The sequence below is a fragment of the Eptatretus burgeri genome, chromosome 6 (assembly GCF_056783735.1).
Source record: "Eptatretus burgeri isolate ZD-2024b chromosome 6, Ebu_testis_v1, whole genome shotgun sequence".
Lineage (NCBI taxonomy): Eukaryota > Metazoa > Chordata > Myxini > Myxiniformes > Myxinidae > Eptatretus > Eptatretus burgeri.
The window spans coordinates 109,718,923-109,744,809 of NC_140966.1; the positions used below are offsets into that span (position 1 = coordinate 109,718,923).

The following is a 25,887-nucleotide window of genomic DNA, read 5'->3' on the forward strand; positions in this document are numbered from 1 at the left end:
GCGTGGCCGTACGTGCAAACCAAGAAAAAAAAATTCAAACCGCATGCCAGAAACAACAACCACACAGGCTGTTCCTTCGCTCTGACATGCCCATACGTGTGTGGCCGTACGTGCAAAAAGAAAAATATATATATTTATATATATATATATATATATATATATATATATATATATATATATATATATATATATATATAGATATACTTTAAAACCGCTTGCCAAAAACAACCACACAGGCCGTTCCTTCGCTCTGGCGTGCCCGCACGTGCGTGGCCGTACGTGCGTGGCCGTACATACAAAAAAAACTTTCAAACCGCGTGCCAGAAACAACCACACTACTATTGTATTATATACACACACAGTTCCTTCGCTCTCACGTGCCCGTACATGCAAAAAAAAATATATATTGTTGTGGTTGACGAAATTCGCAAACCACCATTCAGGTCCCTTAGGTGAGATATCTCTGTAAGTATATGTGTAGTTAGGCCCAAACCCGTTGTTTCGAGGGAATAAATGTCATTCAGTCGGGCTGCGACCCCTTTAGATAGCCGTTTTTCTTTTACTATCTTTATTTTGGACCAGCCGCCATTACTACCACCACCAACCACGTCTCAACAGCCATCACACAACAACCACCAACCACAACGCCGCTTCACAACAACAGCCACGACCTTTACCGTCACAACTCGCCACCATCGCATCACCACCATTCTTGCGCCACTTGTGGGCACCGATACTAGACTCGTGCAGGGCGCGCACCGAGTAGCGTGTTCAGAAACATCACAGACTTTCCGAGGAAAACGGATCAAAAACGACTCACGCCCACTTCTGTTCCGTCCTATCGGTGAGAGTGGGGCGATTTGGCCCCGCCTCCAGGGCGTTGGAGGGCGGTCGCTATCTGCAAATTCATGGATCAAAAAGCATTCACGCCCACTTTTCCTCGGTCCAATGGGGAGCCAGTTGGAGGTGAAGGGTCGGAGGTAAAGGGTCAAAGGTGAAGGGGCGAAGCCACGGGGGATATAAACGGCCGCGCTCGCCAAACAGTTGAGTTCGGAGGGGAGAAGTCAAGAGTTCGCAAGTAAGAGTTCGCGGTTGGGAGTTGTCGGTGGAGCTGGGAAGAAGTGGTAGTAGTCAGAGTGAAGAGGACGGAGCTGTGGAGAGGTGGCGGCGGCGAAGGCGATCGAGGGGGTGCTCGCGTCGGATTTGGGGAGCTGCGGAGGGAGAGGACGGCGGCGCGACCGAGGTCGAGGTGGAGACGCTCGTCGCGGGACCTGAGACAGGGTGATATCCTCCTCCCCCCCCGAGCATCAACAACCCCCTCCTGTTTCCCCCCGTGCTGAGATAGTGCGACAAGGGGGCCCCTTTCCCACCCCCTACCAGACACTGTCCGCGAGGCCCGCGGAGTTGAGGCGCCACCGCCACTTTGCGTCTCATCATCAGACGGGTAGGCCCGACACGGTCTCGGCCCCAGGCCCGCCTCATCCTTGAGGGTGGTTCTTTTTCTTTTTGCTTTGGGTATCTGTGTTGTCGGCGCCGTCTGTGAAGTAAAATTGTATAAGTGTTGCCGTGTGCTCGGTAGTCGGATAGCTCTGCATTGTGTTTCTCTTTTATATTTGCTTTTTGTGTAATATTGTGTTTCTTCTTCTTTTACATGTGCTTTTGGTGTAATTGTATATGTGTGCTTTCCGTTCATCGCGAAATAAATGTGAATTATGTTGAACTGTTTTCCCGCTTCGCTTCGTCTTTTCTTTCATTGAATCTCCATCTTGCTTCACGTAAAGGGTTGGTCGTGGGCTAAAACGCCCGATAATTAATCGAACCGTCGAGGCCGACGAATAACACCGCTCAGTTATCCCGATAGTACGGAACGGGTCGCTTAAAGTGGCCCGTGTCCGAGGTCGACCTGCGGCGAGGTGCGATCGCCCGGTCTACCCTCCGTGTGGGTACTTAGGTAGGTCGAATTTGGCGAGCAACCCTATCCCACGCGGGGGCCGATTGGCACGATCGTGGTGAGACCGAAAGGTCCACCCGTGACTAGTTCCCGGCGTTAGTCCGAGAGGGTCACGACTGGATTGTCCGTCCGGTGGGCGACGTGCCGCGATTCGAGTTACGTGGCCATCCGCACGCCGGCGGGCGCGAATCCGCAACAATATATATATATATATATATATATATATATATATATATATATATATATATATATATATATATATATATATATATATATATATATATATATTTCAAACAAGCACATCGGCCGTTCCTTCGCTCTCGTAAACGACGACTGGATTGGGGCATTGTGTTTATCTATAAGTGCGCATAAGAAATCGAGAAATTATTAGAATACAGTAAGTCATCACTATCCAGAAGTGGTGCGTGCCCGTATGGAATGTTCATATCATTCCACGAATTACCCTTTCATTGAAGTAACAACTGCTGTGATACTTACACACGCAGAGTTAATTAAAATCCAAATTATAATCAAGTTTACCTCCCTGTCTTTGCTAGCCATGACATTCGCTGCCATTGACCATTGCCACTCCTATGCCATGGTGAGGTGACAGGGTAGGATTTGTAGGAGACCTGAAAGTACAGTGTCATTAGGTATTCCATGTTCGAATTGTTTTCGCTTGAAAACAGTGAAAAAAAATAAAAAAAAGTTTGCAAAGCACACCACCAAATTGAGATGCATTTCGTTGGCAAGCATGTTGAGTAGAGCTGAATTCCTTAACACTTCCAAAGGCCACACCGTTTTGACAATTGGAAACAAAAAAAAAGTTGCGCACTTTTTTTGATAAATTATTTTCAGAACAATTTTTCTTCAATAAATAAATAAGAATAATAAAAATTGTCTCCATTTACACACCTTTATCTCGTTAGCACCTCTTCATAAACAACATTGCTGAGGAAACGGCGCTTCTTTGTTTCCTCATCCAGGGCAAGAATGTGGAGGCTGCTGGATCTGCCAACGTTTTGATAAATTATTAGTTTTAATGGCCAATTATTCAATTAGCGCCAACGTATTTTGCCTTTTCGCAAGGAAAAACACAAAGAGAAGAGAAAAAACCCGTAATGGCGAATGCAGCTGAAGTTCTCTTCCCCATCAGCCACGCCTACGCAGTAACGTGTCCTGTCATTGGTTGGTAAATAAATGGCCGCAGCAACGTGTCTTGTCATTGGTTGGTAAATAAATGGCCATAACTTGGGAAGCACTTGTCCGATTAATATCAAACCTTGAAAAGGCACATCCTCAGGTCCCCAGCAATATACCTGGCAAGTTTCAATGAGATCGGACCAGTGGTTGTCGAGAAACAGCGGGGACACACATACATACACACACACACACAGACACATACATACACACACACACACAGACACATACATACACACACACACACACACACACACACACACACACACACACACACACACACTGCTGGAATTATAGATAGATGTATCCATATAGTCCACCTTTTGCGTTCTGCCTTTCCCCTCGTCGTTACCTGCATCACTTGTTTGTCCATCTCCATCTACTTTCTCCCTTTGCCCTTCTGTTGTTTTCCCCTTTCTCCTGCTGTTCCCTTTGTTGTGTTGTGTTCTGTCATAGCTCTTCCACGTGCATAAAGCATGCACAGGGTGTTCCAAAAAGACCAGGGCAACTTTGGTTATTAATGATTTAGAACCACAAATGATATAATAATACCCTTTGGTTTATGCGATAACGAAACTTATCAAGTTTTGTGTCCACCATCAATACACTTCAATGTGAGCTCCGTTTGTCGCTTGCAGGACATCAAGGTGGTACATGAGTTCTTGCCATGTTCGGCTCAACATGTTTGCATCCACCAGTGCACGTGCAGCTGTGATCCAAAAACGAGATCCTGCAGGTTTGCCACCTTGGTGTTGCAGACAACATCTTAGAAAACCCCCCACAGAAAAAAAAATCAAGGGGGGTTATGGCTGGTGATCATGGGGGCCAGGCGGTTGGTATGGTCTGTCTTGGCCAATCCAGCGACCTAGAAAATTTTCATTCAGGTCATGTTGAATGACTAAGGCCCAATGACGAGGAGCGCCATCCTGTTGAGAAATGATAGCGGGTTGCAGGTCTTCAATATGTGGGAAGGCATGTTCCAACATGTTCATGTAAATTGAAGTCACTGTATCCTCCACAAAGAAAAAGGGACCCATCAAGCAGTCATGGAGAAGGCCACATCACACAATGACCTCTGGACTATCGCATCTGTGTTCAATGACCACGTGGGGGTGTTAAGAGCCCCAGATCCTCACATTGTGCCGGTTGACCTTCCCCGATACAAGAAAGCAAGCTTCGTCTGTGAACATGACCTTTTTCAGGTAATCTTCATCATCCTCTATGCGACTGAGCATTTCCAAGGCAAATGCCTTGCCTTTGGATCCGTCACCTGGTTTGAGTTCCTGCAGAATCTGCACCTTTTCGGCATAAAGCTTCAGGGTTTTATGCAAAACCCTGCGTACAGTGATGGTTGGTTGTCCCAGTTCTGTGGATGCGTGTCAAATTGATTTTCTGCGACTGTCTTGAAATGATTCACGCACTCGTTCAACATCTGCTGCAGTTGAGCTTGGTCGACCGGTACTTTTCTGTTTCTGACAACTCCAAGTCTCCTTAAACCTCTTGTACCACATGCTGAAACCAATCCATGATGGCAGATTCCTTCTATACCTTGTATGGAAATTCCGCTGAACTTGCATTACGGATCTCATCTCGATGAACCATTCGACGTACTGATCTCTCTCTGTCTCTCTCCCCTATGGAGTCGCCATTTTCTTTTACATTAAACCTGAAAATAAAGAAAACTTTATGAGTTTCTGTATTATATAAAACAAGAAAAAGAGCAGAGATTGCAGAGCCTCACCAGGACTTGTTTTGTGTGGTGTATTTTGGGTGGCATTTGTGTACTGGTGTGTTACATAATTAATGAGACATAACTACAACTGCCACTTTATAACTGCTGGCAGTGATGACCAGGTATCAAGATGTCCCACTTTGATGCTACCCTGCTATTGTCGGACCACTCAACCCTGACCCATGACGTTTTTTAAATTAATATTCATCATTCAATTGAATTTAGAATGGGATTAAAATAAATTCAATTCAGAGAAAAATGGAAGACCAAATAGGAATGGTCCTGCATTGGAAGAGCAGAAGGAACCCGAACAAGCAAAAAGCAAACATGAAGTCATCAGGAAGAACCTTGATAGGATTTGCATTTCAGCTGCAACTTCTCTCGGCTCAAACCCACCCAGGCACAACCAAGTGAGCCTTCTTCAAAAAAACTAATAATAATAATTATTATTTAAAAAAACCCACATCAAAATATTTAATAACTCTGGCTGCCAGACCATGTGTCTGATCAAGTTGAAATTTAAAACACGTATTCCACATCACTCAATCATGATTGTGAAGTTTAATGTCGATTAATTAAGCAGTTCCAGAGAAAACATTGTTCAATATTTTTCATAAATTAAATATGGCTGCCAAACCATGTGACCGATGATGTCATATGTGTGAACCTTTTGTGACTCAAGGAAAGGCGGTCATACCTGCAAAGTTTCACCTTGATCTGTTCAGCCATTTCAGAAGATTTTTGAAGGTTTTTTTTCTTAAACATTTTATCCCTCGATGGCGGGCCCTTGGTAGTGAATACTTTGTAGAAGCGCCCTTGGTAGTGATTACAGCTTCGAGCCTTTGCCTTCTTGGGTATGTCTGCACCAGCTTTGCTCATCTGGATTTGGGGATTTTCTCCCATTCTCCCTCGCAGATTTGTTCAAGCTCTGTCAAGTTGGATGGGGAACATCAGTGAACAGCAATCTCCAAGTCTTTCCACAGATTCTCGATAGGATTCAAATCTGGGCTTTGGCTGGGATGCTCAAGGACTTTCATGTTCTTGTTCCTAAGCCATTCCAGTTGGCCTGGTGTTCCAGCAGCATTCCAGACCATTCCAGCAGCCTGGTGTCGGCGCAGTAGTTAGGGCAACAGCTTGGGATCCAAAAGGTCCTGAGTTCAAGCCCCGTTGGGCCACTGAATTAATATACCAGGGGGTTGACTCAGCCTGTCATCCTTCCGAGGTCAGCGAAATGAGTACCAGTATACTGGGCCGGTGTATACCCCGGTTAAAATAGGTGTGCCATATCCCTGTGTCGTAAGAGGCGACTAGGGTTGCGTCAGGAAGGGCATCCGGCGTAAAACATGTGCCAAATCACTATGCGGATCATACGGATGATCCGCTGTGGCGAAGAAGAAGAATAAGAAGAAGAAGAATTCCTACGCCATTCCAGTGTTGCTTTGGTTGTATGCTTGGGGTCAGTGTCCTGTTGGAACATAAATCTTCACCGTAGTCTCAGGTCTTATGCACTCTGCAGCAGGTTCTCCTCAAGGATTTGCCTATATCTGACTCCATTAATTTTTCCCTCTCTCCTTACAAGTCTCCCAGTCCCTGCTGCTGAAAAGCATCCCAAAGCATGTTGCTGCCAGCACCATAGTTCACGGAAGGGATAGTGTTAGATGGATAATGAGCTGTGCTTGGTTTCCGCCACACGTAGCACATTGCATTCAGGCCAAATAATTGACATCTCATCAGACTACAGAATCTTTTGTCTCATGCTCTGTCATTCACGTGCCTTTCTGAAAACTCCAGGCATGCTGTCATGTGCTTTTTCTCACGAGTGGCTTCTGTCTGGCCACTCTTCCATAAAGCCTAGTTTTGTGAAGTGCTGCAGCAGTGGTTGTCCTTCCAGCAGGTTCTCCCATCTCAGCCAAGTAACTCTGTAGTTCTGTTCGAGTGGTCATCGAGTTCTTGGTCACCTCCCTAACAAGGTCCTTCTTGCCCGGTTGCTCGGTTTGGTCAGACGGCCAGCTCGAGGAAGAGTCTGGGTAGTTCCATATTCTTTCCATTTCCTAATGATGGAGCTCACTATGCTCTTGGGAACTTTCAACACTCTAGAAATTGTTTTATACTCTTCCCCAGATGCATGCTTCCTTACAATTCTATCTCGGAGTTCTATGGACAGTTCCTGGGACTTCATGGTGGAGTTTCTGCTCTGACATGCACTGTCAACTGTGGGACATTATGTAGAAAGGTGTGTTTCTTTCCAAATCGTGTCCAATCAATTGAATTAGCCACAGGTGGACACCAATCACAGAGAAATCTCAAGGATCAAAGGAAATTGGAGTGTCATGGCAAAGGTGTTGAATACTTCTTGACTTAAATCATTTCAGCTTTTAATTTTTAATTTGTAAGAATTTCAAAAATCATGTTTTCACTTTGTCATTATGGGATATTTTGTGTAGATTGGTACCAATTTTTTTTTTATTTAATACATTTTAAATTCAGGCTGTAACACAACAAAATGACAAAAGTCGAGGGGGTTCTGACGTACTGATACTTTCTGAAGGCACTGCACATAAAAAATAAGATTTCCTGACAGCACCAGAGCCGACCCTCCCACTGACAAACGGGTTAACACCACCAACAACAATAGTCTTACTGTCATATTCAATTCGTTCTGGGCATCATGTACATTGTACACTTCCAAGCACGATATTTATGAGTACATTTTGCTTGTTGACCATTTTTCTTTGTTTAGTTTACATGGACATTCCATCTATTCTCCGACAACATATTGTATTTTGTTTGTGCCTTCTGTGCAATTACTGCACTGGGAGGGGGAGTCGTGTAGCGGTATCGTATGTGAATAATTACACCTTCATCTTGGTTTATCAGGGGATTTTCCGGTACTTTAGCCTTGGTTTATCAGGGGCATTGAGGGGTTTTAGCGTTATTGGTTAATAAAGAATTAACTTTTAACCCCAACGTGTCGGATGTCTTTTCTTCCATGCTAAACAGTACAATTCAGTTGGAGTCCAAGCCTTGGAGCTGCAGTCCGGTCGCAGTGGGATGTCAACGGACTACCCAACTACATCCAATTTCACCTCCAGCCACAAAAACAATCTTAAAATTCAGCCAATCAGAGCCCTCAGTTTTTCTCATGGCCAAAGTGTGTCCGGTGTTGCGTTTAGGCCCGGATCCATTACAAGATGCTATGTCCATGTTTGGGGTGCTTGGGATCATCCATGATTTTTCACAAGAGGTTCTTCAACCGGCGGTTACCGCATTACCTGCCCTGAGTCCGCTCCTTCCTTTTCATTTCAAAGTGAAGGGAATAGAACCTCATCACAACTTTGGGTAAAATAACCACTTGGTGAAATGCAGGTGCACGCGGCCCCTGTAATGGCATGAGAGTTACGTGCACACAACCCAGCACAGAATTCCAAACACTTCTCCATGAAATGGTAAAATGGACAACATCACAAACTGTACACCAGTTACTCTTTATCTCACACTTTCCTTCCAAAGGTTTATTTCATTTCTAAAATACACAACGCAAGGATGTCTGGAGGGTTCAGAAAAGTAGATGTAAAGGGTTAAAATAATAATAATAAGAAAAAAAATTGTTGGGACATCAATACGTAAGAGGAAGTGTCGATGGCTGAGGAGAAAAAAAAAACTCCACATCAGAATATTTAGTTCTTTTTGCTACTCCCAAATCCACCGAAGCCCATTACCGCAGCCATATCTCCGTCGTGCCAAGATTCCACATCACCCGGTGCTCTCCGCTTGCGCTCCCGACGACGCTCCCTGCGGTAAGCTTTCTGCTTCTCCTCCTGTACACACAAAGCAAAGCAATTTCACCTTGTTTACACAGTTACCTCTTTACACAAATACACAAACTTGTTCACACATCAGCACAGAAATCAAAACGCATTCACACACTTACAGTGCCAATAGAAAGTCGACATCCCCTTTAAAATCTATCACCTTTTGTTGCCTAATAGCCTGGAATTAAATTGCATATAGTCAGACTTTTTCCACATCGCAACTGACAACTTCCAAGTGAAAAAAAAATTCTACAAATTTCGAGAAATTAATTTAAAAATCCAAAACTAGAATATCTTGCTTGGATAAGTGTACAACCCCCTTATATTAACAATAGTAAATCAGCTCAGGTGTAACCAATCACCTTCAAAATCACACACCTAGTTAATTGGCCTCCACCTGTGTTAAATTGTAGTGATGCTGATTACTTCAGCATAAAATCAGTTGTTCCTGTCGGTTTCCTCTGCTGGGTCGTGCATTTCACAGCACAGACACCCATGAGCACCAAGGAGCTTTCAAAAGACCTCTGGGATAAAGTTGTGGATAGGCATAGATCAAGGATGGGTATAAAATATTTCAAAGTCCTTGAATATCCCTTTGAGCAGATTCGAGACAATCATTAAGAAGTGGAAGGCACATGGTACCACCAAGACCCTGCCTAGATCAGGCCGTCCCTCCAAACTGGATGATGAAGCAAAGAGGAGACTGATCGGAGATGCCACCAATTGGGCAATGGCAATTTTGAAAGAGCTACAGGCCTTTATGGTAAAGACTGGTCACTGTGTGCATGTGACAACAATATCCCAAGCACTCCACAAGTCTGGCCTGTACGGTAGGGTGGCAAGAAGGAAGCCATTATTCAAAAAAGCCCACCTCAAGTCCCATTTGAAATATGCACAAAAACACTCTGGAGATTCTGAAGGCATGTGGCAAAAAGTTGTGGTCTGACGAGCTGTTGGCGGAAACCTAACACAGCACTTCACCCAAAGAACACCATCCCTACTGTGAAGCATGGTGGTGTGGTGGTGGCAGCTTCATGTTATGGGGATGTTTCTCATCAGCAGGGACTGGGGCACTTGTCAGGATAGAAGGGAAAATGGATGGAGCAAAATGCAGAAAAATCCTAGAGGAAAACCTGTTGCCTTCCTCAAGAAAGCTGAAATTGGTAAAGAAGTTCATCTTTCAGCATGAGAACAACCCGAAGCACACACCTTAAGCTACACTGGAGTGGCTAAGGAACAAAAAGATAAATGTCCTTGAGTAGCCCAGTCAGCACCCCGACCTAAATCCAATCGAAAATCTGTGGCACGACTTGAAGATTGCTGTCCATCAATGCTCCATCTACACAATCAACTTCACTGAGCTTGAACAGTTTTATTCAGAGGAATGGGCAAATATTGTCCAATCAAGGTGGGCAAAGTTGGTGTAGACATATCACGACAGACTCACACCTGTAATTGCTGTTAAAGGTGTTTCCACCAAGTATTAACTCGGGGGTGGACACTTATCCAACCAAGATATTCTAGTTTTGTATTTTTAATCAATTTTCTGAAATTTGTAGAATTTGTTTTTCACTTGGAAGTTGTGAGTTACGACGTGTGAATAAAGGTGTAAAAAGTCTCATTTAATGCGATTCAATTCCAGGCCACAAAGCAACAAAAGGTGAACATGTTGAAAGGGGGTGTAGACGTTCTATCGGCACTGTATTTCTTCACATCCCTTCTCCATGGTTTCCTATTTTACATATCAGCATGGAGATCAGAATATCCACACAATTACCTCGTTACACATAATCCACAAACCCTCACTTTCAGTACCCAAAAGCATCAACGTCATGGACCACTTTGGCTGCACCTTCGCGAGTGCGGTCTACAGAATCACATGCACTCTCTGCAAGATCTACGTTGGTGAAACCGGGCAAAGACTGGATGATCATGTCCATGAACACTTGCTCGATGTACAAACCAACAGAATAGACATCCCCAAACCGATCGCGAGACACTTCAATCTTCCCTGACATTGGTTCTGTCACATCCCATTGTCTGGTATCTTTCTCCATTCCAGCAGCATGAACAGTTAAAAATGCAAAGAGCAAGGCCTTATCTGCAGCATCATCACGTTGGCTCCCCACAGGATCATGGAGAGCTTTTTCATTCACTTATATCTCCTGTCTAACTTTTCAATCCTTTCCCCCCTTTTATTTTCTACCCTACCTCTCCTCGTCCCCATTTTATTTGAATTATTGCACATATTCTTTTAATCATCATTTATTTGCATCACTCTTTAAAGTTTCTTTTGCACGTTACAGGTCGACAAGAATTCTGCGTCCGTTGTCATCACCATGGGTCGATTTTTGAAATTCGCACCCATTGGTCCGACAGCCGTCGGGCCCTACCCACATGTGTCGCTTGACTCCACCCATGATGCCACCCAGACAAAATAATATGGCCACTATCTAAGTTTTCTGGTGAGCCTAAGACATCAGGCGTGTAAGCCTCTGCTGACTATACACTGCTTGGGTTTGTTTTATTTTGTGTCGCAGGTTGTGACCACAGTGTGGTAATTTCTCACTTGTTTCTCTCTACAAGAACGAGGCTCAAGGAAGAGCAAAGTAAAATTGACAGCGGGGTAGCAGGGCAACAATTAGGAGAGAGAAAGAGAGAGAGAAAGAGAGAAAGAGAGAGAGAAAGAGAGAAAGAGAGAAAGAGAAAGAGAAAGAGAGAGAAAGAGAGAGAGAAAGAGAGAGAGAAAGAGAGAGAGAAAGAGAGAGAGAAAGAGAGAGAGAGAGAAAGAGAGAGAGAAAGAGAGAGAGAGAAAAGAGAGAGAAAAGAGAGAGAAAAGAGAGAGAAAAGAGAGAGAAAAAGAGAGAGAAAAAGAGAGAGAAAAAGAGAGAGAAAGAGAGAGAAAAGAGAGAGAAAGAGAGAGAAAGAGAGAGAAAAGAGAGAGAGAAAAGAGAGAGAAAAAGAGAGAGAAAAGAGAGAGAAAAAGAGAGAGAAAAGAGAGAGAAAAGAGAGAGAAAAGAGAGAGAAAAAGAGAGAGAAAAAGAGAGAGAAAAAGAGAGAGAAAAAGAGAGAGAAAAAGAGAGAGAAAAAGAGAGAGAAAGAGAGAGAAAAAGAGAGAGAAAAGAGAGAAAAGAGAGAGAAAGAGAGAGAGAAAGAGAAAAAGAGAAAAAGAGAGAGAGAGAGAAAGAGAGAAAGAGAGAAAGAGAGAAAGAGAAAGAAAGAAAGAGAGAAAGAAAGAAAGAGAGAAAGAGAAAGAAAGAGAAAGAAAGAGAAAGAAAGAAAGAAAGAGAGAGAGAAAGAGAAAAAGAGAAAAAGAGAGAGAGAGAGAAAGAGAGAAAGAGAGAAAGAGAGAAAGAGAAAGAGAGAAAGAGAGAGAGAGAGAAAGAAAAAGAAGAGAAAGAGAAAAAGAAAGAGAAAGAGAAAGAGAAAGAAAAAGAAGAGAAAGAGAAAGAGAAAGAGAGAAAAAGAAAGAGAAAGAGAAAGAGAAAAAGAGAGAGAGAGAGAGAGAGAGAGAGAAAGAGAAAGAGAAAGAGAAAGAGAAAGAGAAAGAGAAAGAGAAAGAGAGAGAGAAAAAAGAACAAAAGACTCAAGGTGTGTAGTTAGCCTGGCTTTTGAAATTTAACCAGGAGAGGGTTAGGTCTACTAAAAGAGTGCATGCATCTTGAAGTTGCTGGTGAGGGTCAATGCTAGACAGCAGAGAAAGTGAGACTGGAGGAGAGGTGGGAAACAGAAAACATCAGAAAAAAAAAAAGAAAAAAAAACCAGTTATGTGACAGCAACAGACCTTTTGCTTTGACCACATCACAGGAGATTCCAATAATTTTGAGAGCTGAACATTCCACAGAATCCAGGACACATCGATGTGGTACTGGGGCACCAATATTTTAGGAGTAGTACTCAATTTAACCACTGCCAAAAGCCTTTTCTCGACTGAGTATTTCTGATTTTTCAAGGACAGACTTGGATCGAAAGAGGTGCCCTGTCTGCGTCTGGCTATGAAGGCGAGCTTTATTAATCAAACATCCTTCGTTCAGTTATTCCCTCTCCCCCCCCCCCCCCCACCGTGTTCTCTTACTCCACTCTGACCCATTCCCATCCTGTATCAAACCTCCCCCTATTCTCTCGCTTTTGCTCCGATGAAGCATTAATACCCGAAACATCAGCTTCTCCATGCTTCCATGGTGGTTACCACTCCTCAATCAACATTCTGTGGACTTCATCAATTGTTGTACCTGTACGCCGGCACAGACCGACTCGCAGCTTCACAAACAAGGCTAGTTAACCTCCGCCATCTTCGAAGATGGATGGAGGTTACTGTTGTCACCCCTTTCTGTTTGTTTGTTTGTTTGTTTGTGAACAGTATTATGGAAAAACTCTGACGGATTTCGATGAAACTTGGTGGGGGGGTTAGGTATGGTCCAAGGATCATGCCATTAAATTTTGGACTTGGTCTCCCCCCCAAAAAAAAATTGAGAACTTTTTTTTTTTTTTTTTGCATTTCTGCATGTTTTAATTGATTTCCAACTCCCCCCCCTCCAAAAAAAAGAGAAATTTTCTTTTGCATTTCTACATATTTTAAGTGATTTCCAACCTCCCCCAAAATTGTTACCCCCCCCCGCCAAAAAAAATTTGGAGAAAATTTTTTTTTTGCATTTCTAAATATTTTAAGTGATTTCCAACCCCCCCCAAAAAAAAATTGTTAGAGAAAAAAAAATTTTGCAACTTTTTTTTCAACAAAATTTCGATTTTTTTTGCATTTTTACATGTTTAAGTGATTTCCAACCCCCCCCTCCAAAAAAAAATGTTGGAGAAAAGAACGATAACTCTGTCAGCACTGTTGACATCATATTTAATGAATAAGATATAAGGTTCACTTGAGTGACCCAGCAGTATTGGCGACGGAGGTTTTGCACTCTCCCGAGTGCTCCCCCTCTAGTTTTAAATTTTGTATTTGGTATTGCTTCCAGACGCAACACTGTTAGTCACAGATCAGCAGGTAATTGTGTTTGTTTAGAAGCAGTGGAGCAAGGCCTTTTCGTAATGAGGTCGAACACAGTCATCAAGTATTGTTACGTTTGTGGGGGAAAGGGGGTGCTAAGTTATTATAATTAAGGCATAGATGCCATTTGTGTTTGCATAGGTTATTGGTTCACGAGCGCCAGCCAGAGTGACCACTATATTTGTTGTGTCTGTGTGTCTGTGTGTCTGTGTGTCTGTGTGTCTGTCTGTCCAGAGCATAACTCTGTGGACTTTGATCCGATCTTGATGAAACTTTGTCATGTGCTCGATATCAATGCCTTGTTGTGTTTTCCTGGATGAGGGTGTGCTACACCCATTGTGGGCGGAGCCACGCCCAAAAATTAGCCATTTTTAGGGGGTAGTCAGATTAGAAATCTATCTTCTCCTCGGGAATTGACTGAATGGAATGGGTTCTTCAGTATTTGAATAGCAAAATGAATTATCTAAAACTTGTCGTTATCCGATTTTTCATTTTCATCCCAAGGTCAAGGTCACAAGGTCAAAAACTTATAAAATTGCCAATTTTGACATAAAAATCATACGACCACCCAAATTTTGAGAGCTCGGATGACAATATTTTTATGCATAATCTTGAGGTCATTCCCCACCTAAAGTCTTGAAACCATTTTGCTCTATCTCAAACACCTTGCCCGTGGCGCCCTCTTCAAGTTTGTTTTTACGCTGATTTCATCAAAGTATGGATAATCCGAGGAGTGTGAAATGCCATATAGCCTATATGACGTTATATTGTTCCTGGAATGTTCCAGAGGAAGTTTTGCACCAAAGGTCATAATCCTTGACCTTTAAAGTTCACAAAGATCAAATTTTCAAAGTTGTGGGAATCAAACCGGGTTTTTGACCTGCTTTGACGAACTAACTCCATTAAGCAATAGCACGTATCCTGTTTCCTTATTTTAATGTCCACATTGTTTTGTGATCTTTAAAGGTTATGCAAAGGTCAACTTTTGAAAGTTGTTGAACGAAACCAGCCTTTCAACATTTTGCAGCTAATAACCTGTCACTCATACCACATAATGTTGATCATTTTTATAAGTTGGTCAAAAATTATCACATTGTCTCATCCTTGACTTCTGAAACAATCTAAATCATCAAATACCGCTCGTGAACCATCGTCGTCTTCAGACTTGTATAACTTTTGAACTCTTAACGACACATGGACAGGGATAAGTCGTCCTGTTTGTTTGTGCACTGCTGGGAGACGATGTCATAACCTTCAGTGTCTAGAAAACGTATGGCGTCTCATTCCTCCTGTCGAACTGAGTGAAGCTGGAGTGTAGAAGGTTCTACGCCCAAAGCTGTGCAAAGAGTGAAAGATGAGCCTCGGACCCTTTTCAGTCCATCATCGTTGGGATATTTGGGTTACTCCCCCCCCACCCCCACCACCCCTCTTGCAGCCAGTGAATTGGCTGGCATCAGAGAAGAAGGAGGAGAGGGGGTAGTAGTAGTCATTGGACAAGGACAAGTGGTCAGGGGGAGGGACAAATTGCAGCGAGCAAAGCCTGGACACCCCGATTACATTTTGGTTCAGGTCTGGATGCAGATCCGGCCCATCAGTGGGATCCAAAACAAACTGTTTAGCCTGACAGGGGTATGTGCTCCACTGAGTGCAGTTCTAGTATAATCGTTGCGTCTTCGTGTCAGGATTTCCATTTGTGCAGTCTCATCCTATCAAATTATTTTTATATTTGAAGGCCAATGTGCCTGTTTGTGTCTGCTATTATTTCTGTGCAAACTGTTCCGGATTTATTGAGAATCCCCAGCGCATTTAATTGGGATATTGGAATCTTCCGTGATGGAGCCGAGTCTATGGGCTAGTGCTGTACCCGAATCGAGTACTCAAACTCGGCGAGTTGTGCTTTGAAGCAGAGTCCGAGTCAAGCCGGGTTTGGCTGTCAACTCGGAGAATAACTCAGATATTTTCCTGTCACATGAAATGAAGTAATTGCAGTATTTTGTGAGGGCGTGTGTGCGTTTGTTTATAAATCAAAGGTACATAAAATGGTCATGTTGCTTATCTTTGCGAGTTTCAAACGAAAATGTTGCCGTAACAAGGCACTGTACCCGTTACCCGTATAGCTCTGTGTTGGCCGTGCTCACAGGTCTCTCCACGGCGTGCTGAGTAGAAACAGCGTTTAGATTTGATGAATCGATGACATCGACTCTATGAATCACGCTTCATTGGAACAAGGATTGAAAAACAATATCAAGCAGCAAGCCTGCGGGAGATGACAAGTGTTCAACACTTTCGTGCCATAGAATCGACAGTAATCTCTTTTCGTAATGAACTTCATCGTTGGAACAGCTGACGGGTTTTATCAAAAATATCAAGTTGTATTTCACAAATATATTGCAGGTTTATCTGTGAGTGTTATTGAGGACTAGCAAATAAAAACCGTCGCTTCGTTGCTGGGAACATTAAGGAGGGAGGGGGGGTGTATGTGTGTGGGAGAGAGATGGAGGAGGGAGGGGAGAGAGATGGAGGAGGGAGGGGAGAGTGAAGAGGTAGAGGGGTACAGAGGGAGGAGAGAGGGAGGAGGGAGGAGCAAGGGGCGTGAGGAGAGCAAGGAAGAGTGGGGTAGAATTGGTTTGGTCCATCCATCCAAACCTTCCCTCTATTCCTTCTTTCCATCCAACCGTTAAGGAACGACACTGCGGGGCACAACACAGGCAGGTGGTGCAGATGGTGCAGATGGCCAAGTGGCTTAAGCACTCAAGCAAGCACTCCAACAAAATGGTTGGAGGCTTGACAGGTCGACTTTTCGAAAAAAACAAAACACACGGCAGGCTTGGCAAGCAATTAGCGATCACCGATCCGTCATATTAAACACCTCCCGGAGACGGCCAAAATGGAAAACTATCTCCGAATTGGACAAATGAACACTTTTTAATATTTTTTTTGAGCAGTCAGAACTGCTGCTAAGTTCAATTCTGGAGCTTAACTGGTGAAATTCAGTTCATTTTAAGAGATTCGAGGTTATGGCATGTGCGGAAATGAAATAAAGCCACGAACGCTGGCGCCTCTAGGTGTTTATAAGCATTGCAATGTATCCAGTGATTTTTAGCTATGATGAGCAGGCATCCGATGATGCGAGTGAGGAAAGTGTAAAAAAAATAAACAAACAAAAAAAATTTGTTAAGAAACCGTTGTGGCCCGTTCCAGGTGAAGGCATTGTTAGGAAAGCCAAAACAAAAAGACGAATTGAGACCCCAGTGAGGGATAGCGAGGTGACCAAGGATGAGCCTCGGTAAAGGATATAATTCAATAAGGCCATCAATTATCATCAAAAGGGATGTTGAAATTAGCCCAAACATCCAATTTTTACTCATGCACTTCCTTGGAGTTCCCCAAGTATGCATGCCAAGTTTCAGGATGCTCGGTTTCATGGTTTTGGAGTTATGGAGGACACGGATACAGACACACATCATCCTCGTGCTCCCTCTGTGTTTGTGTACTTTTATATATTTTTCTGTCGATTCGAGAAATATTACCAGATTATGCGTTTCCACTTTGTCCTCATTAACTGTAAAGGGTTCCTGCTTTGGTCGAATAATAAATGTTTCATTCAATCCACTGCGTGAAGAAATCATTAGTAAAAATCACAATCCCACAACAGAAGTAAAATGTCAATAGATGTCGTGATGGTAATCCATAAGAGGATTGTGTCATCATAATGTGGTGTCATTCCTACCTTGGTAGGTTTTGTTTTGTTTTGTTTTTGAGATTTCATCCCTCTGTTTTTACATTTTTCTTTCAAAATTTTTTTTTCTTGTAGATTATGGCATGAAAGGAATAGAAATAAACCTTGCACCATCAAGTAACGAATTCATCGTTATCATTTCCTGTATGGGACATCGTCATATTCTCGTGTGAGCAATGCTGTAGCCAGTTCCTATCAACGCAGCTTAGACTGAGGCTGTGCTTCACCAATGCGATAGATTTAGGTACACTTGATTCTAGCTCTTCCACAAGCCTTGATCATTAAAACAATAATAATAATAATAATAATAATAATAATAATAATAATAATAATAATAATAATAAAGGTAAACATACCTGAGTCCTGAACAGATCTGGGATCAGGCAAAATTTTAACCAAAATTACCAGGTTGGATCCCAGCCATATCGATCCCTCCTTCTGCTGTTCCTTTTGTGATGATGTGTCCCGAGCCGTTCTGTGTTCTAGCTCTTCCCCGAGCCTTGACTATGTATACAATTGTTGTTTTACCTAAACTACTAACCAGCATTGGATTGGACCACGCCCAGATATGCAAGGCAGTACAAACCACACAGTACCACTTTGTTAAATCAAGCCAAAAGCTCGTCACATTCTCGGAGTTAATCTCTGGCATGTATGTACAGCTCCCGTCTCAAATCGCTTATGGTTTGGAGGTGGGATCCATCCAAGTGACCATGTTATTACAGCTTGGGAATGTCGATGGGCAAAGCAAGTGAAGAAAGGCATGAAAAATATGGTTGAGAAGAGAGTCAATCGAGAGCGATTCAATGAGGGAGCGAGGACAGAGGAAGATTAGTGATGGTGTGATCAATGTTTGATGTGCGCATTCTCAGGGTTAGTGGAGACAGAGGGTATCGAGTTGAGAGGGCAGATATATGGCCCTTGGCGATCGCTCAAGGCAAACTTTCCTTTTGTGGTTGCATTTACTTTCAGTGAAGACGTATGTACCTGTTCAAAACACACCTTTCCTCTCAGCACTATTATACTCTACAACACCAAGTGCTTCTTACCTAACCCAGGCCTTGTGAACTCCCAAGTCCGTTCTCCATACTCGCCCCACCCCCATTTCTCCATCCTTAACTTACCTGAAAAATTATCACGTTTAGAGTCCTCACTGTACCAGGTTGCTGAGATGATTGAGCCATTCGAGTATCCTGCTTTGGAGCGGCGACCCGTCCAGGATTGTGCCCGACAGCCCAGGAGACTGCTTCGGCAGCACCGACGCTCTGCACAGAGTACGGTCCCAGTGGATAGATGGCTGGTCACACTCATCTGGCATCTTCCAAGGAGAGGGCTCACCACCATTTGTCTGAAACACTTCTCCCTTAACAGCCACTTCCCCTCGTCTTGCCGATTTCAGACATCGATACATTAACCTTTGACCCATGCTCATTTATATTCTCCGTAATAAATCTCTGCGGCGCTATTCATTTATAGTGTATATAAGGCTCATTCTAACCACTCACTGACTGACTGGCTGACATGAATGTTCAGTAGCTTCTGGGGGACGTAGAAAGCTGAAATTTTGCGTGCCGACGGGCATCAATGCCGATACACCGGGGGGTGGGGGGAATTCACAGAACAGACGGAAAGCGTCCATAAATGAAAGTATCTGAAAACAAGTGCAGTCTTGTACTCACTGCAGGTGAGCAACCCAAGACAATGGGAACAATGGGAGGTCATGCTGCAGCTGCTGCTATACATGTACCGACGAACGAAGAATGGTTGGTTATTGCTTACAATGTGTTAGCATCCCACACTAGTGGTGTATAAGATGCAACAGGTAAGTCCAGATAATAAACACTAAAGGATAATGCTTGTGAAAACATCAGTTGGTGAGGGGGGAGAGTGAGGGGGGGGGTAGAGGAGTAGTTCAAGGCAAGGGGACAGCAAGCAATATAATGACTGAGGGGGACGTGCAAACGGCACCTCTTCCTGCAGTTCCCTCATCCGCTCCTGGAAGTCGTACTCGTGCTTGCGCTGCTGCAAGCGCTGCCGGTTCGATTCCATCCGGCGGCGCACTTGCTCTACACTGGAGCGTTCCACGCGCATCGACATGCCCAGATTACGCTGGTCTGCAACAAACGTTCAACATGCTTCGACTTGATGCCAAAAAAAGAATCGGATAGTCAAGCTTGTCCCTTAGTAGCTTGCATGGTAGAGAAGCCTCACCCAGCACAATAAAGGTCACACAAATTTGGGGTTTTATCTTGGAACACAATTCTCACACCAATTTGGGGTTTTAATTTGGAACATGATGCTCACACCAATTTGGGGTTTTAGTTTGGAACACGATGCTCACACCAATTTGGGGTTTATCTTGAAACATGATGCTCACACCAATTTGGGGTTTTAGTTTGGAACACAATGCTCACACCAATTTGGGGTTTTAGTTTGGAACACAATTCTCACACCAATTTGGGGTTTCTTACCCCCCACAGCGAAAGTCAGGAACATGAAACAAAATTCACTTTTGCACCCCCAAGTTGGGTGAAGGGTCAAATCCCAGTTCTCAGGTATCAAGCAAAGGCCAACGCAAACTTCAAATAAAGCAAGGAAACATTTTTTTTCTAAGTTTAGAAGGTTGCTGTTTGTCTGAGAATCATAGGTAGGGGAGGGGGCAGGCAGGGTTACCATTTAGTTTTCATTGCAGAACAATCTTTTCACCCCAGCCATTCATTGAAAAGCAATTTGGTGGATTTGTGCTTGTAGGGGGATATACTGATGAGCGACACAAGAGTATTAAAAAACAAAATATGGAATTGTTTTACCCACTTGTGGAACTGAACTCTCAAATAAAATTAAAAAAAAAAATCAAACACAAGCCTGAATTTTTTTTTGGATGGTCATTTCGCCAATCAAGGTGGTTTTGAAATGTTTTTTCAGAAAAATAAGACGGTTACTCAGGAACGTTGAGAAAAGTTGAGGAATGACCAGAAATATTCAAACAATCCACAGTACATCACATAAAGGAGTTTTTCTTCGTCGATGGAAACATTTCCATGAACGAGTCAGCAGCACGGTCTACGATCGTCAATTCTGCATCAATTGGTCTTTCATGTAAAAGAACATTCTTAAAGAAAAGCCACAATTACAGTTAAAGCATGGATCACACAATTCCAAGGAGTCAAATTCTTCCAAACACAAAATATCTTGGATATGTGTAAATAAATGACAAACACAGATTTCAGAAAACATTTTTAAACATTTGTGGGACACCCCATACAACACGGACTCATAGACACAGACAGATCTTAACCCAAGGCTCAGAAGGTATGGTTTGAAATACAGTCATGTGATATACACACACAAAAGTTGGCAGAGGAATTGAAATGAAACCCAGATCAGCCAAACTCACAGGTTTGGGTGGGACTGGCACGATTAGTCACACACACACACACACACACACACACACACACACACACACACACACACACACACACACACACACACACACACACACACACACACACACACACACACACACACACACACACACACTGTTTGTTTTTTTTCTCCAAATTTGAAGCCATACATGTGCACTACACATTCCACTTTAAATTGATTACTCATGTTACAGTAACCAAAAGCTCTCCACACCGTTTACAGCAATTTTTACGAAAAAAAAAATAATATATATTGTTGCGAATTCGTGCCCGCCGGCGTGCGATCGGCCGCTCGACTCGAATGGCGGCCGCCTCGCCCACCGGAACGGACAATTCAGTCGTGACCCTCTCGGAACAACGTCAGGAGCTAGTCATGGGTGGGGGTTTAACCTCACCACGATTGTGCCAATTGCCCACCCGCGCAGGATAGGGTTGCTCGCCAAATTCAATCTACCTAAGTACCTGCGCGAATGGTCGACCGGGCGATCGTACCAAGCCACAGGCCGACTCCGGACACGAACCGCTGAAGTGGTCCGTTCCTTGCTACAGTGATAACCGAGCGGTGTTCTCGTCGGCCTTGACGGTTCCGATTAATTACCAGGATATTGAACCCACTACGAACCCCTTACGTGATGCAAGATGGAGGGTCAATAAAAAAGGAAAAGAGACGAAGCTGAGCAGGAACAGTTCAACAAGCAAGCATTTTTATTCACACACACACACACACACACACACACACACACACACACACACACACACACACACACACACACACACACACGTATCCACAGCCATACAGTCAAAATGCACCTAAAAGCAAAGGAAGAGTTAAAACCGAATACGCGTACACACGGCAACACTTAAACAGTTCTACTTGACGGATGGCGCCAACACACATTTACACAAAGCAAAGGAAAAAGAAAGGAAGTCGCGACTTCCCTTTTGTGGCTGGTGAGTCCCTCTCCCACGACAGTCAGCGTGGTCGCGCCTGGCCCCGACCTCTCTCGCAGCCGGCGAACCCTCTCCGGCACTCCCCGTCCGGACGCGCAGGTCCACCTCACAACTGGCGCTGCCGAGTCTCCAGTCTGTGCCTTCGTGACAGGGCCGCTCGCCAAGCCGCGGGCGCAGGACCTCTTTCCTCGACAAGACAAGCAGACCGCAAGCCTCGAAAACCAGACTCTCGAACCAACTCGACCAACCGAAGACCAACCCTCGACTAACCAACCCAAGGTCCGTCCTGTCTGCCTTTTGTAGCGCGGGGCTCCGCCCTTCGCTCTGCCCCGTTTTCGGCTCCACCTTCCTTTGAGAAGGTTCCCGAAAAGGGCTGTTCCCTCACGCTCTCCCTCCACCCCGCCCCGTGCGGGGGCCGGGGGAGTCAGTTTTTGGCTCTGGGCCAGAGAATTATTCCCCCAAAAAGAGGCCCCCACCTTTTCTCACCTTTGACCCCCGGCTCGGATCGCACCTCCCCCACACCGAGCGCGGAGAACTGAAACGGGAGAAACAGGCGGGAAAAGCCCACCGAGCATAGTTGTAGGTTTTTGTTTATTCCTCCGCGGAGATCGTAACCGCACGGGGCCTGTTGAATGGCGAGTGGTGAAGATGTGGTAGCGTAGATGGTGGAGGTGGCGTGGTTGGCGTGGTTGTTGAGATGCTGTTTGTTTGAAATAAAAGATAGAGAAAGAAAAACGACTAAATGGAGGATCGCATAAATTCCCTCTATACAACGGGTTTGGGCTAACTACACATGTACCTATGGAGATATCTCACCTGAGGGCCCTTTATGGTGCAATGCGAATTTCCATAGCCGTAACACGATATATATATATATTATATATATATATATATATATATATATATATATATATATATATATATATATATATATATATATATATATATATATATATATATATATATATATATATCAAAAATGATGAAATTTCTGGATTTTCATCTTTAAAGGCAAATATCTCAGGTAAGACAAAAATCGATCAAAATCTTACACAAATATAAAAAAAAGGAAGATAAGACTGTTTTGAGTTGTTCTGTGTCACAAAGAAATTAAATAAATATTTTACTGTTTGAAGTGCTGTCTACTTTTAAATATCTGAACAATTCATTTTTAGGGTGTTGTCATGCTTTTTTGTCTGTTCAGTGCACATGAAATACAAGGAAAAAAGAGACACAGGTGGAGGCCATTCAGCCCATGATGCCTGCGTGACATCAACAGCACACTAATTTATCAACAAGATCAAAATAAGAAAATGCAAAATTTATATTATTTTCTTAATCTATTTATTTTAAATTTTTGTATTGATCCGAGACCACAGCAATGTTTGACCGCCAGAATAACTGTTCAGGAATAGCCTGCGGTGTGTTTAATGACTCAAATGTCCTGGAAGTCCAAAATGAAAATGATAACCAAAATAAAATGTGTAAATAAATCATCTATTTCCAAGCCAATGCGTCTTGATGGAAAAAAAATAATAGAATGAGTCTCCGTTGGGCGAACGGCTATCTATTGCATGCACGAACGGTGAATATCGCTCGTGCAGAAATGAAAACTGACGTAAAATCATACGTCACAAACGTGTTGTAGAGAAGAAAAGGTTATCCCATAAGAAAGAAAGGGAATCTGTTCTCTACCCTTCTCCAACGCATCCAAGAGTTCGAATCCCCCAGACAAGGGGATGGGTCGATTCTGAACATGAATTTATGGAAATCACTGTCTGAGGACCTGGATGTTGTGTGCATTACTCGGATCAGATTCTGAAATCCATATATATATATATATATATATATATATATATATATATATATATATATATATATATATATATATATATATATATATATATATATATATATATATATAAAATCAATGTCGTTCTCCGACCTGAGACGAACGTCGTGACGTCACTTTCCACTATGCACGTACTGTCTGTGGCTCCCGGAAGAGGTATCTCGCAGCGGTAATACCAAGGTGGAATTTCAGATGCTGTTACAAGTGCATGGAAAATGCAGTTACCGACCTGTTTCACCCCCTATTAGGGCATCGTCAGGGCAACATATCAGCATTACACACACTTCTGGCTGAAAACCTTTAGGTTATAAACCAGATACTATGTGCCTCCAAACCATGAGTGCGTTGTGGCCACAGACAGTACGTGTGTTGCGCGGTGACGTCACGACTTTCGTCTCAGGTCGGAGAATGGCAATTATAATCATTGTGCCAGATCGCAAACCATTAATGACTCAAGATTGTGTTTGGTAAAGAGAGAGATAATGTTCCGCATGGCAGGTGGCACTTATCGCTTCCAGTATCGTGCAGCAAGGGCTGAATGTGACTGTGTGCCAGTGCTTTCACCACTCATGTTTGGAGTCACACATTACATATGTATGTATATGTGTATATATATAAAACACAAGACCCAATCACATCTCACCTGAAATTGGAGGAAATAACCAATAAGCTCTCACCTTATTACCCCAGATGGCTGATTATTATATAAATTATGTATAAAACTCCCACGCTCTTCTGCCCAAAGAGAACTGGATAGAGCACCCAAGGAAAGCTCCACAAGGTGAGCAGGTTGCTGTTTCAAACTCTACTCAAGTTCCTCCACAGCTGCAAATCATTCACAAGTAGTTCATACATGAGAATCGCAATGACGCCCCCTCAGCCACCGGACCAGTTTCATCACTTATTGATGAATCATCAGCGATCACGGAGACAAACGCGCACCACCGAAACTCCCAACCATATGCAATGTCAATAGCATACATGAAAAAGACTTGTGGCTAAAGTTGCGTAGGCTTCGCCGATAAGGCATGAGCTTAGCAGAGCCACAGTACCCCACTTCCCAGTATGTTGTACTGCAGCCAATATCGGGAAGATAATTGAATTCTCAATTTCAGAGACCAGTAAACCCCAGAGAGGAAACATCCACGGATACAGCTTTCGGGCTTGTTGGCCCTCGTCTTATGAGGGTGGCCATTTTTACATAACTTAAGAAAAAAACAAAACAAGAAACAACCTTTTAAACACCTTGAGATGTGCACCTTAACCCTATGGCCAAAGTACACAATCCATCAACACTGTCCCATGAGCATACACATGCGTGAAGGCTGAAGCACACGGTCAATAAAACACACTTCCTAATCCCGAAGGTCCAGAATACATGGTCACACAGTTGGACCACTTCTCAATAACAGCAGGTCCGCATGAGCAATGAGCAGAAGCTCCTCCTCGGAGTGAACTGGTCAAATACTTTAATACATCAAGTTGAGATCAGACCCCATTACTGTAGTGGGGTACCCGGAAGGAAGTGCCACACCAGATAGATAGATACATATATTTTAGGTTATAGTTGCCAACTAATGTTTTGGCAACAGACAGTGTAATTATCCCACGAAACACGAATAGACCACATACAAACTCAGATGGCTTGTTATGTATGAGGTGCCACACATGTTCATTTCCTTCAAAACACATGCAAGACACCACCTCCTTTAAAGATTTTACTTCCTTCAACTATTTGGCCATGAGACTGCAAACAAAACAAATCAGATGACAAACCCAAGGCAGTGATGTAATTACGTTTTTTGCCATTGATGTGGTCCAGAAAATTGATGGAGTCTTTAACCACGCAGTCGCACACGTTGCAATGATACCCTCCGGTTTCTGACTGCGGAGTGGTCTTGGTAATGACCACAGATTTCCCCAGCTTGGATTCCAGATCCACCTTGTAGTCCCTGTGCCTGAGGAAGTCACGCTTGACTGGTGGGGATGGTTTGGCTGGTGGAGGAGATAATTCAAGAGGATTAATGAACGGAAAAAACACAAGCACATATATCTGCAAAAGACACAAAGTACAAAAGTCTGTTGGTAAACTTACCATCAGATGTGCAGAGGTTTAAATTTAAGAGCAAAACATTATCATGATACAAGTTTCACGATTTCATTAAAAAAAAATTTTTTTTTTAAACCTCCCCAATAAATCCATATTGTCCACCGAGTGCCCACAAG

General features: G+C 43.4%; 1 protein-coding gene across 1 annotated transcript in view; it reads right to left on the reverse strand.

Annotated features, from left to right (window-relative positions):
- Positions 1-8,362: 8,362 nt before the first annotated feature.
- ZMAT2 (zinc finger matrin-type 2) overlaps positions 8,363-25,887 on the reverse strand; it is a 36,566-nt gene continuing 19,041 nt past the window's right edge. Inside the window, exons 3-5 of the mRNA XM_085886707.1 lie at positions 25,459-25,656; positions 19,402-19,547; positions 8,363-8,701 (exon numbers count right to left, since the gene is read on the reverse strand). Coding sequence (XP_085742833.1) covers positions 8,561-8,701; positions 19,402-19,547; positions 25,459-25,656 — 485 coding nt within the window. The 3' untranslated portion in view covers positions 8,363-8,560. The remainder of the gene's footprint in view (positions 8,702-19,401; positions 19,548-25,458; positions 25,657-25,887) is intronic.